Source organism: Poecile atricapillus, chromosome W (genome assembly GCF_030490865.1).
Source record: "Poecile atricapillus isolate bPoeAtr1 chromosome W, bPoeAtr1.hap1, whole genome shotgun sequence".
NCBI classification, from domain to species: domain Eukaryota; kingdom Metazoa; phylum Chordata; class Aves; order Passeriformes; family Paridae; genus Poecile; species Poecile atricapillus.
Genome location: NC_081288.1, coordinates 34,715,759 through 34,733,781, shown reverse-complemented (window position 1 = coordinate 34,733,781; position 18,023 = coordinate 34,715,759). Strand labels below are relative to the sequence as shown.

Sequence of the window (18,023 nt, the reverse complement as noted above, 5' to 3'; positions counted from 1 at the left end):
AAGACCATAAATGCATTCAGTTTTAAACTTAGCTTAGTGTTTTAAAGTACTCAGATGGAGCCCATGGCAGGGGGATTGGAACTAGATGATCTTTAAGGTCCCTTCCAACCCAAACCCTCTATGATTCTATGAAAAAGATGTAGCAATATCCTTCAACATTGTGGAGGGGTTTTTTTACTTACTTTTGTTAATCACAAAGGTGGTGGCAGCTTTAAAAAAAGCTTTCTTGGTTGAAGTAACATCAATAGCCAGTGCTTCAAGTACTACTAAACCTTAACTGCCATTATGTGAAGAACACCAAATGGTTTGGTTTGATTTCTTTGAAATCAAAGTCCTAGTTTTTAGTTTAGCTGAACCTGCATATTGTATTCCTTCCTCTACTAACTGCTCCTTTGCCACTAGCTGTGGTGATGAGTGACTGTCATGCTCTCAGGTCTACACTGCAAACCACAAACAAGATCACCTATCTAGATCTCTGTGGCCTGTTTTTAGAGTTGAAGAAGCATTTGTACAGCACCCTCAGGCACATGGTGTGATTCTTGGAGTCGTCTTGTGCAGGGCCAGAAGGTGGACTCAGTGATCCTTGTGAGTTCCTTCCAGCTCAGCATGTTTTATGATAAATCTGAGCACAATTTTAAAAAAAACCCAGCAGACCAAAGAAAAAAAAAAATCATCGGGGTTTAGGACAATAAAGCAGACTGTAGCTTTCAAATAGTTCATCAGCTTTGATGTGTGAACTGTGATAAGCATAAGGCTTCTGTGGATATGCATTTTCTGGCTAATATTAGCTGCTCTGTGTCCTATAATAGATGCTCTCCCTCTACAGGTTGGGGGAAAATACTTTTGTTCAGTCAGGTCTGTTTTCTCAAAATGAAGCCAATGTTTGATTGTCTGTGGCTTTTCACTATTTTTGGTCCCAATGGTTTTGCAGTGGTCTATGCAGTGTCAACCAGTGGTCAAAAGAAATACCTTTGACCTGTAGTTTCCTTCTTACTCTTCCAAGGCAGAACAGTATTTTCGAACAACCCAATGCACAGTAGTTTCACCTTTTGATCAGTTCACCCATAAAATATTTTGTAAATAATCATAAAACTGCTGTTTAATAATTTCTAGGGCTTAGGAAGTTTATGCAAGATGAAGGAAAATAATGAAAAATAGTTTGTTTTGGGTTTTTTGCATGCTGTTTTTTAGGCAGTAGTCTCATGAACAGTCAGTGATATCAGCACAATTGGCAGAGTTGAGGAAAAAAAAATGACCTTTTTGTGAACTTCTACAAAGAATGCAAATGAGCCTAGTGTGACCTTCAATGGTAAGTTTAGCTTTTTATTGTTATTCATGTCCTATATCTGTCCTTGAACCCCTGCGTTTATGAAGTTCTACAAGTTTCTTGTTTGTTCATCAGAATGTTTGAAGTTTGGTTAAATTTTAATTGCTTTTGAAGTATTTTGAAAAAGACCTTTAAACCAAAACCCGAAAAGTAAATGACACACTATCTGCCTTGGCTAACTTAGAATTTTGTGTATGTTAAATTACTCAGGATTCTAGAAAACTTATTTTTCATAGTTTATCACTTTGCAGCACTCCCTTGAACTGCAGGGTTGTCTGCTGAAAACTACTTCACAATTTATTATCAATGCTTTTTTTTCTTTCACCCAAGTAAAACATGAAAAGAAGCAGTGTATCCACCTTGTGTAAGGCATTTTAAGGGTGAGATATTTTAATAAGAATATTTACTTTAAATACTAAACTATGTTACATGTATGACTTGAGGAAACTTTTCTCTTTTACTGACTTTTATGTATGGAGTGTCATTAGCTTCTAAAGTATTTGATACCTTAATTTGACTTTCTTTATCAAGTTTAGTAAGTAAAACTACTCAAGTTTGTCTACATATGTTTCAGCTTTTGTCCATGAAACCTCCTAGAGAAGATGGCTGACGTAAGCCTGAAGGAAGCAGCACTAATAGTTGGTGTGGTGGCAGCCTGCTACTGGAACAGTCTCTTTTGTGGGTTTGTTTTTGATGATGTTTCAGCAATTTTGGACAATAAAGATTTACATCCTTCTACTCCATTAAAAAATCTGTTTCAGAATGACTTCTGGGGCACTCCAATGTCTGAGGTAAATGGTTTGTGAAACACTTTGAAACATTTAGGAAATTGAAAAAAAACCTTGCACAGTGTTTTTACACTTATTTTTCCTAATGTGCTTTTAACAGAATAGCTTGGATTTGATGAAATTTGGTGGTGTTAGTGTTTTGTACAATAATATCAGGAACACATGTAGCTTATAGTCTTTGCCTTTGTTCCATAAAAAAATAAGGTAATAAAGTTGTACTGGCAGCACATAGCTGCAAGATGTTATTTCCTATGTAATCGCAATATCAAAATATCAAAATTGAACAACTGACCATTTTTTCTCCTGCAAAAGTTAGATGTTGACATACAAGGGTATTTATTTCTAAATGCAGTCTTAAAGGAAAGATAACGCTTAAGCAACAAAGCTTGGAATTAGGATATTGAATACTTTAAATTTATTTAGGTGTGTAAAGATATATATGTATATATACATATATACATATATACATATATACACATATATGTATATATGAATTCAGAGTTTCTAATTTGTAACCCATATAGAGTGGCTGTGTATAATCTGAAAAACTGCATTGGCATTGAAGCTCTTGGTAAACTGTTAAATGACAATGGCTAAAGGATTTTGGTACAGTTTTAAAAGTCACTCATGGTGTTATTGCTGAGCAAATAAATAAAAATTCTTTCCCATTCATAAGTTCTCTGCTTATCAAGGCATTCCACTTTATAATCTTTTCTTATATTCATAGCCTATGGGGTTAGTTCCTTGTGGCACACTATATGCTAGTTCTACAAATAGGCTCTGATACATAATTTTCATATAACCCTGTAACCAAAGCTTCCAGATGCCATTTAGTTCTGTATTCATTGAGGGTTAAGTAGGTTCCTAAATTCCACCAGTAAAGTTTCAAATAGTACTTTTTAACATGTTTTTACTGGAAAAAAAAATCCTTAACCAGGTCTAGTGGAAAAGATGGGTTTTTTGTTGGTTTTTTTTTTTTTTGGGCTAGTGATTCTCATATCTTTATTTTAAAGTAGATGCCTGATAGTAGAAGGGGATTCATATCTGGAGAGGTGTTTAGAAAGGTATTTTGGAGTGAATGTTACTTTGTAAGTTAGTGGTGACTAATTTATTTATTTATTTTCTTTCAGGAGAGGAGTCATAAATCTTATCGTCCCCTCACAGTTCTAACATTTCGCTTAAACTACTTGTTCAGCGAGTTAAATGCAGTCTCCTACCACTTTCTAAATCTGGTCTTCCATGTGGTGGTTTGCATAGTCTTCCTCAAGGTCTGTAAGCTCTTCCTGGACAACAGGAGCAGCATAGTAGCATCATTGCTCTTTGCAGTGCACCCAATACATACTGAAGCGGTAGGTACAGCTGTGATGTGCTTAATTTGTTTGAGCTGTGTTAATTAAATTTCATGTTTATATCTGCTTATATATATATGTAACTCCAGAAAATATGATTTGACTTATGCTTAGTCTTCCCTTTGCAGTGAGTGATGGAAGTGACAAATCTTCATGCTCAGAGTTGTTTTATATTACATGCAGCTACTGGAAAATAATTAAAAAAACATGAATTTAATTACTAAATAATTTAGGCCTCTGCTATGCACATTGGCTTTTATGACTTCAGTTTACGTAGACATTTGTGTTCTGTGATGATTCATCCAGTATCCTACTTTGCAAATACTATGAATGCCTCTTGATTCATTTCCAGAATCCCTTCTGGCTAATCACCATGTCTGTTCTGTCTGCTTTCTCTTATGTCAATGTGTCTGTCTCAGTGGGACTTTCTCTAGGATTGCTGTTGCTGTGCTATAGCCAGCTTAGGCCCAATTCTGTTTGAGCCTTCTACTATTTTAACTATTCCTATATAAGGAAGAAATAAATTTCTCTCCCCTTTTCTTTGATTCTGAAGGAGTTCTTTACTGCAATTTAAAAAAAAAAAAGGCTTTATTTTTGCAAATTTTCTGGTTATATGCTTTTTTAATGGCCAACCAGGCTTGCAGTGTTGTGGAGGAAATGAAGTCTTGTGATCACCATTCATTAGATTTATTTCTGCCAGATGATCTGATAAAGCAGATTTGTGGCATTATCTGCTGTTATCTCTGCTCCCCTCCAGTTTGCTTTCCTGGATTTCAGTATACAGGTGTTTCAAAGCCATCTCTTGTTTTATAATATTATTAGCTTATTTTCAGAAAACTAAAAATTTTACTCTTTTTCTTCTTTGTAGGTGATACCACTTTATTGTGTGGATGGGGTTTTTTTGGGTGGGGAAGGGGGAAGCATAGTCTTTTGATTTTAATAAAATGAGAGGGGTTTGCTCTTAGTTTATGTTGTATATTTCTTGGTCCTGATTTGTTGGGTAAAGAATTTGCATCTCTCTCTTATTCGCTAATAGTACAGATCCCTTTAAGCAATAATTAAGAAGCTTGCATCCATGTATTTTGAGCAAATTTTACAGGAATTGAGTTGATAAAGTTGGCTGTTATTTAATCTGCTAATATGTCCTTGCTAGAAGTTAATGGAATGTTTAAAATGCAGAAGTTAAGCACCTAAAAATTTCTGCTTACTCCAAAGCACAAACCCCCATAAAAACTTGGATCAAATACGGATTAAATAAAATAAATTCCTTTATTTCATTTGGTTTTCTGGTTCTTTGAAAAAACATGCTTTAAACTGCCAAATTTGTCTTTGCCCGTTTGTAGTAAACACGGTAGGATCTTTGCAGCAGCGTTAGCAAGTTGCCAGTGACTTACATTAGTGGCTCACAGGTTAGATCAGCCAGTGTAATTTTATCACTTTTATTCCAAATATCAGTGATTCTCTATTATGCCAGAACTTTCAGATTCTGCCCGAAGTAATAAGTAGCACAGACGCTTTTGGTACTGTGCATCCGAGTCAGTAAAAATACCGTAACAATCCTAGGGCCCGTCGTGTACCAGAAGCCAGTTGTGTAAGGCGAGGCTGCGGAGGTGTGAAGCGCTTTGGCGAAGGGTGTGCAGGGCCTGGTGTCGGCCACGTGAGGGCACTGCAACACAAGGATCGCTGCAGCGTGGTGCTGCCTGGAAACTCTGCGAGACTCAATTCTGCCGGAATCCCCCTGCTGTTGTACTTAGGTACTCAGTGAAGAGTCAGATAAGGGCTTGTTTTCTTCCTACCCTCACCTTTTGCAGTGTGTAAAAAGGAGAGCGAGTGGAAGCTTCCTTACACAGAAAAGAGGAGCTAATGAGATGTATGTTAGGACTTGGGGATTTTTCTATCTTTTATAATTGCAAGGTATTTGGTCTTAATTTCCTTCAAATTAATCTCCTACTTATTAGTCACCTGCTTAAAAGTTTGCAACAGCAGATACAATACATAAATATTTCAACCCTTTCCCTATCTTACAATAAACAGATTTTTCCTGGAGAAGTTAGCAGAGCCAGATAAGTAGAAGATAATTTTCTGCGTGAGTTCAGAAAGAAGCTAGGCTCTTGCAATGGTAATATCTGTTTTTCTGAGGAAGAAGTTTTTAGGAAATGGGTTGAATAACAGCATCATAGTTTCATTTGTCCTTTCTTTAAAATTCCAGTTCAGTCTTCCTAGGTATTTTGCTACTGTTCTGGCCAGAATTCCTTAATTATTTGCAGGAAAATTTTGCAAAAAAATGCACCTATATAAGCCAAAAGATTGTCTATCCTGAGGACATATAATCAAGGCCAAAATACCAAAATCACGTAGATGTCTTTGTAACTATTGCCTGTGCAGGTCTAGTGAATTAAAATAAATTTTCTGGCTGGATTTTTAAGGAAATTACCAATATGTGACTGGTTTTCACCCTATTCTTCCTTTCTTGTAGTAACTTTCAATCTAATCTTCAATTTCACTAAAGTTTAGCAAGATTGTGTAAATCAGTTGAGTATGTAAACTACCTTTATATCTACAGGATGTCAACTAGCCTTGTGAGTGCTGTAATTTTCTCTCATAAGTCACGTTTGTATCCAGAAATAGAACCTCTCTTTTGTTGGCAGTCAACTGTGGAGGCACACCAACATGCTTTGTTAATGTTCTCTTTCAACTGATCTACGGATAAAGTTCTCTTTAATGTCTTAATGCTAGACAGTTTTGGAATCCAGACCAGGAATCTTTGAAACATCTTAAGATATTTTGGAAACAAATACTTAGATGTTCTTCAAAATATTAATCCAAACTGTGGTGTCTCACCAATTGTGAAACATACTTTGTGCGTAATTCAGTGAATCCTTTGGCAACCATACAGTAGTTCCAAGAGAAGTACTAGAGTATGATTTTAGATTCAGATTAGAATGCTTTTCTTTACACTGTGACCTTGGATACTGAGTTACTTTCGCATTTTATGCTTGCTGGATCAATCATGCTTGACCAAGAATGTACTAGCAATAAAATTTTCTAGCTAAGTCCGGATGGTAAAAAGTCAGTTTTCAGCATTGTCATAGTTAAATCATGAGCTATGTGGTTTCCTTAGCTAAATATGATTATCTACTTCAGGACAGCATGCTATTTTTCAGCTATTTTGTAAAAATTTGGAAGCAATCAGAGGCACTACAGGAGAGGACAAGTGAGGAGAAATGGTAGTTCTAGAAGGTACTATAGTCAACACACTGGCTAGTGCGATAACCGTGAGCATAATGACCTGTCTTCCATATCTGGTTGTTGGTTTCTCCTTACCGTTTTTTGAAAAAAGTTTTTGAAATGGGAATGAATCTGTATTTCTGGGGGGACTCTGAAACAAGTCTCTGCTGTATGCATTTTAACGCTTATCTGAATTTCATAAAATCCACTTCTCTCTGTCATCAAGGGAAAAGAGATTGCCATTGAACACTGAGGCAGAAATGTTGTTGAGTACCTCAGCCTTCTCCTTGTCCATTGTAACCAATTTTTCAGCACTGTTGACATGGGGAGATATACCTCTGACATTCCTTTTGTGGTTAAGCTACCTGTGGAAACCTTTATGTCTTTACTCTTTATGTCTCTTGCCACGTTCAGCCTTGGCCTTCCTCACCCCATTTCTGCACAACTGAGCTTCGTCTCAGGTTATTCTTCCCAGGTTACCTGTCCTTGTTTCGGCTGCCTGGGCATTTACTTCTTTCACTTCTGTTTGACTGGCAGTTCTCTACTCAGCAACACTGACCTCTTGCTTTCCTTACCCTGTTTCTTGCTCCTGGGGATTGGTAACTCTTGTGCTCTATGGAATACTTCCTTAAAGATCTGCTAGATTTATAAAATAGTAAATATGTAGTACCATATAAATAGCATACTTAGATGACTAGTAAAAACTCAACAAACACTATCTTAAAACATCAAATAATAATAATATTAAATAAATATTAAATAATAATTAAGGTTTTTCTTTTATTTTTCAGGTAACTGGAGTTGTGGGCAGAGCAGAGCTTTTATCATCTATTTTTTTCCTAGCTGCTTTTTTGTCATACACAAAGTCTAAAGGGCCGGATAATACCATAGGTAAATGATTGACAAATAGAGATATAATTTAGTTTCTTTATCACTGATAAAAACACTCTTAAAACCATAATTGTGGTGTAGTGGTTATTCACCAAGTGTGTACCAAAACCCTTTCAGACCCAAGATACCCATGTAATACTACTTTCCATTATAAATTCAATTTTTTTTCCAAAGACTTAGGCATTTCTTTAATTAATTTTATAACACCTGCCCTAGGGAATTCTTACACTGACTTTTTTAAGTGGAAGTGTGCTGAGGTGCCTCAGATGGTCAGTCACAAGCTGCAAAGCTTCAGTGCACATGAAGGAGGCTTCCCTCTTTGCCAGACTCAGATTGACATAGTGAGAAATCATGACTCCCTATAAAGTATTCAATTTGAAAAAGTGCTCTGGTGATTTAGGAACTACTGATATATTTGTTTTACTTATTATAAATTAGTCTTTTACCCTTCATTTATTTCTTTCAATTTAAGGGAGGCAGTTTTAAAAAAGATGCGTATGTATTATTTTCCATAGAGTAAAACTGGTCATCTTTCATAAGAAATTACATACTAAACAAGTTTACAGAACATGGCATATTCAAACATGAGGAGCCAAAGCCTTCACTTTCTAGATTAATTTCCTTTATTAAATGTTTGTGGTTTTTGTAAGATGGAACATTTTCAATAGCGTCTTCTTTTTTTGCAGTGTGGACTCCAATTGCAGTGACTGTATTTCTAGTAGCTGTTGCAACACTGTGTAAAGAACAAGGAATAACAGTGGTGGGGATATGTTGTGTGTATGAAGTCTTTATTGCTCAAGGGGTAAGCTGTTGAAAAATAAAGTGGATTTCAGTTATGAGACATTAAGTACTTTGAAACACTGATCTTTCTCCATTAAGGTTAACCCAATAATTCTGTTATATTTTTCAGAATTTTTTTGAGTCAGTTCATGTTTGATGGTTCACAGTGAGGGAATCCAATGGCTTTCAAGTTGTCCTTTACATGCCATGTAGGGATGTTACCAAATATATTCAGTAAAGACTTGTCAGGTCTTAATGGAAGTCTACGGTTTTTGCTGACAGATTTGCAAGTCCTAGCATGTAACAGTCTTGATTAAAGCTTGAGGTGCATAAAGGTGGGGGATTATTTATTTTTAATCCTTGTAGTAAAAATATAGAACATCTTTTATACAAATTCATTTCATTGTTTTCTATTGAGAAACTAGATGTCTTAGAGTAGTCCTATATGAGTAATATTCTTAAGAAATTTGTTGTTCTAAGAATACCATTATCTGATATATTTAATTTTAAGCATTGCTAAGCCTTTAAATTAATAGTAACTTTTCCTTAAAGAAGCAAGGTTTTCCTGTAATTAAATAATTCTAAATTTTTAATAATCAAAATAAATGCTATTTTAAAAGTAGCATTGCATATTTTAAGAAAATTTTATAGTTATTATTCCTTAATTACTTTCAGGAAAATTTTGCAAAAAAATGCACCTATATAAGCCAAAAGATTGTCTATCCTGGGGAGACATAATCAAGGCCAAAATACCAAAATCACGTAGATGTCTTTATAACTATTGCCTGTGCAGGTCTAGTGAATTAAAATACAATTTTCTAGCTGGATTTTTAAGGAAATCACGAGTATGTGACTGGTTTTCACCCTATTCTTCCTTTCTTATAGTAACTTTCGATCTGATCTTTAATTTCACTAAAGTTTAGCAAGATTGTAAGATGTAAATCAGTTGAGTAGGAAAGATAAAACCCAAACTGAGGCTTTTTCTGCAAGCACAGGTGTCACATGAACTAAGAGTTTTATCAGTCCTCAAAAACCTTTCAGTTTCTGTAGTTTAGCCAACCGGTATACGTGAAGTGATAAATCAGCAGCAGCAGAAGTCATGAAGATAAAGGGAAAGAGGTACATAGAGAAGAAATAAGCTCGTAGAAAGGGGAACTGTGCAATATTATGATGTTCATGAGGCAAGGAGTGAAGACTTACTGCTGTAGGGGCATAAAATAGAAAGCTAGGGCTAATCAGGAAGTGAACAGAATTTCTATCATTCGTAAGCAATTTGTTTATAGGGCAAGTTTTCAGAGGGGCTGATAATTCTGACAATAATGATTTTTCTTCTTGAGAGTTTATTTCATGGTTTTGATTCAGTTCTTCAAGCCTCTGAAGATGGTACAATTTTTTGATCTGTCAGCACAAAATAGCTGCAGGTGTACAGGTTCAGCTGTGATAGTGTTAGCAAGAATACTTGAATATTTTATTAGAAGGGAAGGCTTATTTTGGGGTCTTGTCATGAAGACACTAAGAAGCTGAATTAAGTAAGTATTGGGAGCTGACATTTAGAAAAAAACAAGGAAAAAAATACTAGATAGCTCATATTTTTCTAATGCGAGTGGTGAGTACCTTGTCTGATTATAAACAATTTTTTGATTTGCAGTACACCTTGCCAGCATTACTGGACACAGCTGTACAGATTCTTCGAGGGAAGGGCAGTATTCCTTTCTCTATGCTTCAAACACTGTTGAAGCTCATAGTCCTAATGTTCAGTACACTCCTGCTTGTAGTTGTCAGAGTCCAGGTTATCCAGTCTCAGCTTCCAGTGTTTACAAGGTAATAGTAAAGTGTTTCTTATTTACAGTTGGTTATAAATGTGACTTCATGAATTTGGAATGATACGGCCAAAAATGTATGAATTTAAGTGTTACTCGCCTGTTTTAATATTATTATTCAATGTCTGTACAATATTGAATTTTTTGTGAAATTGCTAAATTATATATTTCAGCAAATGTTGACCAAAATGTCAAAACTAGTGAGGTATCTGAGCAGGCAGCCATTTAAAAAAGTTTATAGTTGATAGTTCCTCTTAGTAATTCAGAAATTAAATGTCTTACTGCTTAAGTATTTTTATTGTCTCTGTAGTTGAACCTTGGCTGAATTCTCCAAACCTCCTCATTTTTAATTCTACATACTGAATATATATTTTGCATTTTAGGTATGTACTATGCAGAAAATATGGTTGTTTTCAGACAGACTACTTAGAGATAAGTATATATGAATGATGTTAGAGCTGAAAAACAAATTTATCTTAAGTTTGAGCAATGTAGAAAGAAAATAATCTAATACTGTCCCTGAAAAAATGAGACAAACTATGAAAAACATGAGCAAGGACCACTGGACTCAACCTGAGGTGTATATCATTCTGTTTCTCCAAACTTATTTTGTTTATATCCCAAAACAGTTTCATAAACATGGAGGAGGCTCTTTCCCTCTCTTCAGTGAATCATCATGCATGGTTTCACACCTGACAAGATTAGGGTATTTTACATGTCTTTAATTAGTAGTTCTAGCTATGACTCTCAAGTTTGCCACAAAGTGACTCAAGACCATATCTTTCTTCATGAAAACCTCCTTTTTCTCCTTTTTTTTTTTGCTTTAGGTTTGATAACCCAGCTGCTGTTAGTCCATCCCCAGCAAGACAGCTGACTTTCAACTACCTCCTGCCTGTAAATGCTTGGCTTCTTCTCAATCCCTCAGAATTATGTTGTGACTGGACAATGGGAACTATTCCTCTCGTGGAGTCTTTGTTAGATGTCAGAAATGTTGCCACTCTTACCTTCTTTTGCTGTCTGGGATCTTTGATGGTGTTTAGTCTCCGATACCCTGGGGATTCCTCCAAGACAGTACTGATGGTATGAATGATGCACTGTTTTTGTCATTTTGCTAAGATTAAGTGGCTCAGTTTGTACGGTCACATGCGTAATCTGCTGTGGCCCACACATACTATGCTCATCTCCATTTGGGCTAGAATGAACACATAAGAGGAAAATTGTCCAGCAACAAACTGCTAAATTGCAATTAAGTATGTGGTTGTCAGAAATGAGAATAAATATGCTCCTTGATATGTATTTGTAAACTGTATTGCAGCCCTTCTTAGATTCTTAGCTCAACTGGCACATGGGGGCTTTCCATAGAATTTACATGTGTTTCAAGGACCAGAATGCATTTTCATTCTGCAAGCTGCCTACTTTATTTAAATGTCAGTAGTCATGATGGGTATTTAGCAAGAGGTTTGATTTTCTTTCTCATAGGTGTAAAAGAAAGGACATATTTTTGCATTTAGGAATAAGGTTTCCACTTTTGTTATGGTTTTGCTTTTCTTCTGTAAGCTGTTTTCATATTATAATGAAAAACTAATTTTGTCAAGCTGTAAGATCAGTTCCTGTCTGTCTATTCACTATTATATGTGATCTTAATACTGAGAGGTATTAACCGAAAATAGTATTTTGGAAGAAATGGGAAGGATCAAAGGGGCTAGTATTTTTGAGAAAAAAACAGTTATCAATTATTGATTCCATTGCAGATTTTTTCAAGCTTAATGATAACCTGATACCATACTTTTTATTAGTTCAGTGGTGCAGGTATGTGCACAAAAAACCTGCATCCATTTATCTTAGTCTGCTTCAGAAATAATGTATTTTTTTTGTATGTTAATCAGCCAACAAAAGTTTCAGATGGGTGGAAATATTTATTCATAACCTAAGATTTAAGTAGTTCTTTGCTAACCAGCTGACAAATTTTGATTCACTTCTAAAAGGCCTAGCATTATAGTTCTGACTCATATGTTTTTTCTTGTCTTGTCACTGGAATGAGATAATATATTTCACGAGAAAACCAGTGAAAATTATATCTGGTATTGCTGATGAAATCTCTTGTCCTGAATTTGAGAACTGTGTATGAAGAGAAGAAATTTAGATAACTTATTGATATCATAAATATGCAAGGTGACATGCTTAGAAAATAAGTTTTACAGCACTTCAAATACACGAAGGAGTAGTTGCATTTTCCTCCTTATATAAGCTGAGGCATAATTTTTTCTCCACTTCACTGTGAGCAGGAAAAATGTGTGTGGGGAGTGGTTCGCTTTTTTATAGGACAGCTCCTGAATTTTAAGGCTGTTTATTTCCCTGTATTTCTGTTTGTTCCCTATCCAGTGAAGCTCACAAGAGGAAAGGGTTGATGGGTTTGTCAGCATATGTTGGTGTAAGTTGGCTAGTTTTTGATTGAGGGTGGTATTTTCACATGTGTTTTTATTATTCCAAGTGCCTTTTCTAGGAAGGATTTTCTGAGATCATTCACTCCAGCATGCAAGCCTCAATGCCACAATATAGTCCTGGTTTAATGCCAGTTGCTTTCCTTTAATCTATACTTACGTTGTATATATAACTTTCAGTATGATGCTGATTTACTTCAGCATTGAGGTGCCTGGAAGCTAATTTCATAGGAAATGGGAATGCAATATTTTATATTAAATATTAATTGTTATGTACTGCAAAATAATATGATAGGCCAAAGCCTATTGCTGCATTCCAGTAAGCCATTAATATCCCAAAGTAATCAATGTATTCTGTACATTGTGAGGCTCAGTTGTGCTTTTGTTTTCATAGAGCTTAATGAAGTGCTGTGGATCAGCAGCTGAGCTATGTTCATGATCCACGTGCATATTCTTAAAGTATCCTCGAAACACAAGATAAAATCTTACTTGAAGTTTTAAATCAGTGTTGCATTTTTATGCATGTAATTCCAGGTTGATTTCCAGACTGGATTATTTAAATGTTGTAGCATGGAAGAGGCAGTTAATGTCATGCTTAAATCGGCCAGCTGTACTGAAAGTTTCTAGAAAATTCCTCTTTCTTCAGAGAAACTTTCCATTTCTGTAGGTTTGTTTTTGTGGGGTTTTTTTTTGTAACTTGGAGGCCAGATATATTGAAATAATTATTCACATCTTTTCTGGAACCAGAGATTGGAAAGCTGCTACTTAACAGTCACCCAGGACTTAAAGCAACTGTTCATGTCCACTTTCTTTGCAGCAGATGGATTTCTTTGTCTCTTAATAAATACAATTTTTTGATAAGAAGTCAGTTCCCAATCTAAGAACTACAATTGTGTAGTTCTTAAGTTCATTGTAATTTCAAATTTTCAAATACTTCAGGGTGCTCTTAACGCTCTGTCCAAAAATTGATGTTTATTCAGTGACTAATTCTGATTTTGTAATTCACATTTCTTACAGAAACATGAGATAGACTCTATTTTCCTGTAAAAATAGCTGCTTTATGCCTCAAGCTGATAAAAATATTTAATTGTTAGATATTGTCCAAAGTTCTTATGCTGTCTTGTTTCTGTATCTGGAATAAAACAATGTTTTTTGAATTTAATTAATCTTTTGATTCTATTGATTTGTCCTCTTTTTGTAGTATAGAAAAGGAAATAGACTTTCAAGCCCTCAAGTAAGGAATAGAATCATTTGCAGGTTACTATTTGCCATATTCGGAGTGATCTCAATGTAAAACAGATCTGAATATTTAAAAGAAAGACCAAATATCTACTATGTATGTCTGGTTTTATGGAATTATTTTTGGATTTGTTACTTATATCTTTGGTACAGTTTCTCACTGCCAATTTCGTGATTACTAATGTTATTTGTATTTCCTTTCTAGGCACTCTGCTTTATAGTTCTGCCATTCATTCCTGCATCAAACCTGTTTTTTCCTGTTGGATTCGTAGTTGCAGAACGAGTGTTATATGTTCCTAGCATGGGATTCTGCATTTTAGTTGCACATGGATGGAAGAAATTATCAAATAAAAGGTAAATAAATTCATACTGATAAAAGCCCTAATGGGAAAGCTTACGTAGGCATAAATATGATTAACTCCTATGAAAATAGGAGATGAATATAAATCAAAACTGCTTTAACTTTATTCAAAGGTGATTACTGAATGAAGTTTATACAATGCATGTGTGCCAACAAATTAAAGTGTCGGAAAATTTAATCAGTAAAAGATTAAATTTTCAGAAATGCCATGCTAGGAATGGATATCAGAGCCATTCAGTATTTGTTCAAAAAAAAAGAATTCCTTGGTTAACAACTTCTCCTTAAAAATTGTGCTCTAAAAGCATGTTTTGCACTTGCTTTTGTGTTTTCTGATATCTTCTGCATTGATCTGGACATACTTCCCACTGATGTGAATGCTTTAACCTTCTTAGCCCAATGGCATGCTAATGGCAATTCAGACAAATGGAAAGGCAGAAATTTGCAGTCTATGTTGTCTGCTATTGTTAGAGATTAGGCCTTGTAGTAAAATTTACACGACAGCTGCTGAAACTGACAGCACCTGGATAATGACAAATCAGCAATATATTGTGGGAGGGTATATTTCTCACAAATCCCACTATGAGACAAAAAAATAGAACTGATATGAAAGAAAGCAAGGAACCAGGAGAGGGTGGCTGGGGAGAAAAATTAGGTAGCTAGTGTAATTTACTACAAAAATACTGGAAGTCAGTTCTCAAGAATGAGAAAGAAAAGACTCCTTGTTTTAGAAATATGTGGAAAGAAAAAAGCTTCTGTACAAGCCTGATGGGCATACAGATTGCTGTATATGCCTGTTCTCATTGATCACTTTGGTAGTGTTTTAGAATTACTCACTTAATTTTACGGTTTAACTTTTAATATTTTTAAAACCAAATATGGTAGTCAAAATATGCATTTTGTTTATTTTAAGAGGTGGAGGGGGGAAAAAAACCTTACAGTTTTTAGTAAACTCCTGAGATTTAGGTAGCAGAGTGAACAACTGTTCCATAAGTCAAGTGTAAGAAATAGCTGTTAAGGGTGAACACCTGTATGTCCACTCAAGAATGAGATTTTTTTTTTTTTAAAAAACAAATGATATTCGTAATTGTGGGAAGGCTATTGAATGTTTGACATCTTTTTTGTAATTGAATTAGAATCCAGAAACCAAATTATCAGCATGTTAAAGTGTATGTTTTCTGTCATGTTTAAACTCCGGAAAAACAAACTGCACAAAATGAAAATTATTCCTGACAAACTTGTCACAGAGAGTTATATTTGCCCCAGTTTGCAGTTTTAAAAATAAAATTGGTAGAAAGACACTAAATCTTTCTCCTGCTTAGACATTACAGTAGCACTGGGGTTATGGAAGATTGGGTAGTCTCCACAGACCTCTCCATTGCGGTGTGTTCCGCAGTGTGGGAAAGATTGGCCATGTGTGCAGTAAAGAATGTGTGGAATTGTCTGATGTGAAACAAAAGTATGAGGTGATTTTTTTAGTTGCTTTCTTCATTTTTTTATCATTTTGTATAGTGTTTTAGAGAACCTCACTTTTAGGTATCATATTTATTGTCCTAAATTACAGATAAGTTTTAAGAGAGGTAGAATTTCTGTAAACATTTTATACAAATTCTGTTGTGTTATGTGAATTGGGCTTGTTCTTTTTAAGTTGCATGGACATAACAAAAGCAGGTTGTCCTGGGGTCAAATTAATTTGAAATTGAGCATTATTTCCTTTCAAATTCTAGAATGTGCTAATCACAAATGTCCTTCGTTTGCCTTTTAGCATATGAGATACTTATTCTAATAAAAATTAGAATTATTGGTGTGCTTACAACAAGTCTTTGTTTGTTTTATTTAATAGTGTGCTAAGAAAAATTTCTTGGGTTTGTTTGGCTGCGGTGCTATTCACTCATGCCTTAAAAACACTACACAGAAACTGGGATTGGGAGTCGGAATACACTTTGTTTATGTCTGCTTTAAAGGTACTGTAGTCTGTTTGGAAAAGGTAATGGGAATTTCTTATTGCTGTTCTTAAGAAACTGCAGTGGAACATGATAAAAATGGACAGAAATTATGCTTGTTTCTGTGCATTAATTTCTATATTGAGAATATTGGCATCTAATTAGTTGCATTTTAGAATGCTTTAAAAGCACTGTGATGCACACAGAAATTCCTGTGCAGAAAATAGGTGATAATTTTTCTTGTGTCAAAGCAGTTGAATTTATTCTCTTGTCTGGATGAAAGTAGGATATGTTTCAGTACAAAAATCTACAAAAAGTTTCATGCATAGAATTATTTCTTCGACGTTCATGTGACATGATAAGGCAGTTTGCAAAATATCTGATAACAGTTACAATGAATTCTAAGTTGTTTGGTGTTTCTAGGGGCAAATAACTAAAACAAATTTATGTTGCACAACAAGATCAATGTAATCATTCTATATGTTGCATTTTGATACTCTTTCTATATAGAAGCTTGATGAAATCTGCCATTTGCAGTACATTTTTATGTCTTAAGATAACTGTTAAGAGAAACTCAATTGTTAAGTAATTTCAACTTAATGCCTTATGCTTTGGTATCTTTTTCTGGTTTTAGGTAAATAAGAACAATGCAAAACTATGGAACAATGTGGGGCATGCATTAGAAAATGAAAAAAATTTTGAAAGAGCTCTGCAGTTTTTCATACAGGCCACACAAGTGCAACCAGGTAAAACATTTAACTAGTTGCCATCTCTGCACTTCGAGTATTTCAGTATACTTAGCTTACTTAACAGCTTCTCAATGGACTGTTTTTCTTCAATTGCAAATTCAAGCAATGTCAAATAGTAAGTTAATTGATCCAGGGTTTTTGGAAATAAATTTAAAAAGTCCTCTGGAAAAGGTTTTTATCTATAAAAGGCTGCAAGTACTTTCAAAACTATTCCTTGTATGACATTCTTTATGAATGAACTTAAACTGTGATTTCTTATGTAGTATAAAAATTATTTTTTTTTATCCAAAACTAAGGAAGTGTGTAAGAAAATAAAAACTAGATAATATCAAAATGCACATTTAATCCATTTTGCATATTGTTGCAAAAGAAGTTCTAGGTAGTACTGGACAGTCTTTCCTTTTAGATTAATAAATAAGATATGCCTCTATTATAGCAAGAAATTAGATACAGGGAACTATGATAGAACCTCAAACTTTTTATACTTTTTCTGCTTTAATATTTTTTGTAAAATAAAATATATTTATTTTCCCACATAATTTTATAATCCTTCTTTAGTTCATGGTTAAACTATTAGCTTCATAATTAAGATGAAAAATGATAGAATTATTTTCTTCTTTTGGTGATGGGGATATTCTGTCAGAATACCTGTACTTCACACTACTCTGAATGCAGAGGTGTTTAATTTCATGATACTCAGTGCATGGAAATATTTTAAATTTCAGTCTTTTCTTTATTAAGATGATATTGGTGCCCACATGAATGTAGGAAGAACTTACAAGAACCTAAACAAAACTAAAGAAGCTGAAGAGTCATATATGATTGCTAAATCATTGATGCCACAGGTAATTAGTAACTTGATTTTATATACCACCACAGGACACAACCTATAATTTGTGATACATTTTTTGTATTTTTTCTTTGGCTCTGTGTGGCTGTATACTTTAAAGTTTATCAGTGTTCTTTTAAAAGCTATCTATGAAAAAAATAGGCTGTATATACTCATGGCTGTTAAAAAAATGCTGACTTGGAACTCTGATACAACTATTTTAATTTACTTTTCATACTGCTGTGTTATGTTTTGGGGGTTGTTTTATTATTTTTTTTTTG

At 34.5% G+C, this 18,023-nt stretch overlaps 1 protein-coding gene across 2 annotated transcripts in view; it reads left to right on the top strand.

Annotated features, from left to right (window-relative positions):
• Positions 1-18,023, top strand: part of LOC131592040 (protein O-mannosyl-transferase TMTC3) — a 30,225-nt gene that overhangs the window by 6,403 nt on the left and 5,799 nt on the right. For both annotated transcript variants that reach the window (XM_058863284.1, XM_058863283.1), the window contains 11 exons: positions 1,192-1,309; positions 1,902-2,118; positions 3,246-3,464; positions 7,484-7,583; positions 8,270-8,385; positions 10,012-10,184; positions 11,011-11,263; positions 14,069-14,217; positions 16,065-16,185; positions 16,799-16,910; positions 17,655-17,758. In XM_058863284.1, the coding sequence (XP_058719267.1) occupies positions 1,930-2,118; positions 3,246-3,464; positions 7,484-7,583; positions 8,270-8,385; positions 10,012-10,184; positions 11,011-11,263; positions 14,069-14,217; positions 16,065-16,185; positions 16,799-16,910; positions 17,655-17,758 (1,536 nt within the window). In that variant the 5' untranslated portion in view covers positions 1,192-1,309; positions 1,902-1,929. The remainder of the gene's footprint in view (positions 1-1,191; positions 1,310-1,901; positions 2,119-3,245; positions 3,465-7,483; positions 7,584-8,269; positions 8,386-10,011; positions 10,185-11,010; positions 11,264-14,068; positions 14,218-16,064; positions 16,186-16,798; positions 16,911-17,654; positions 17,759-18,023) is intronic.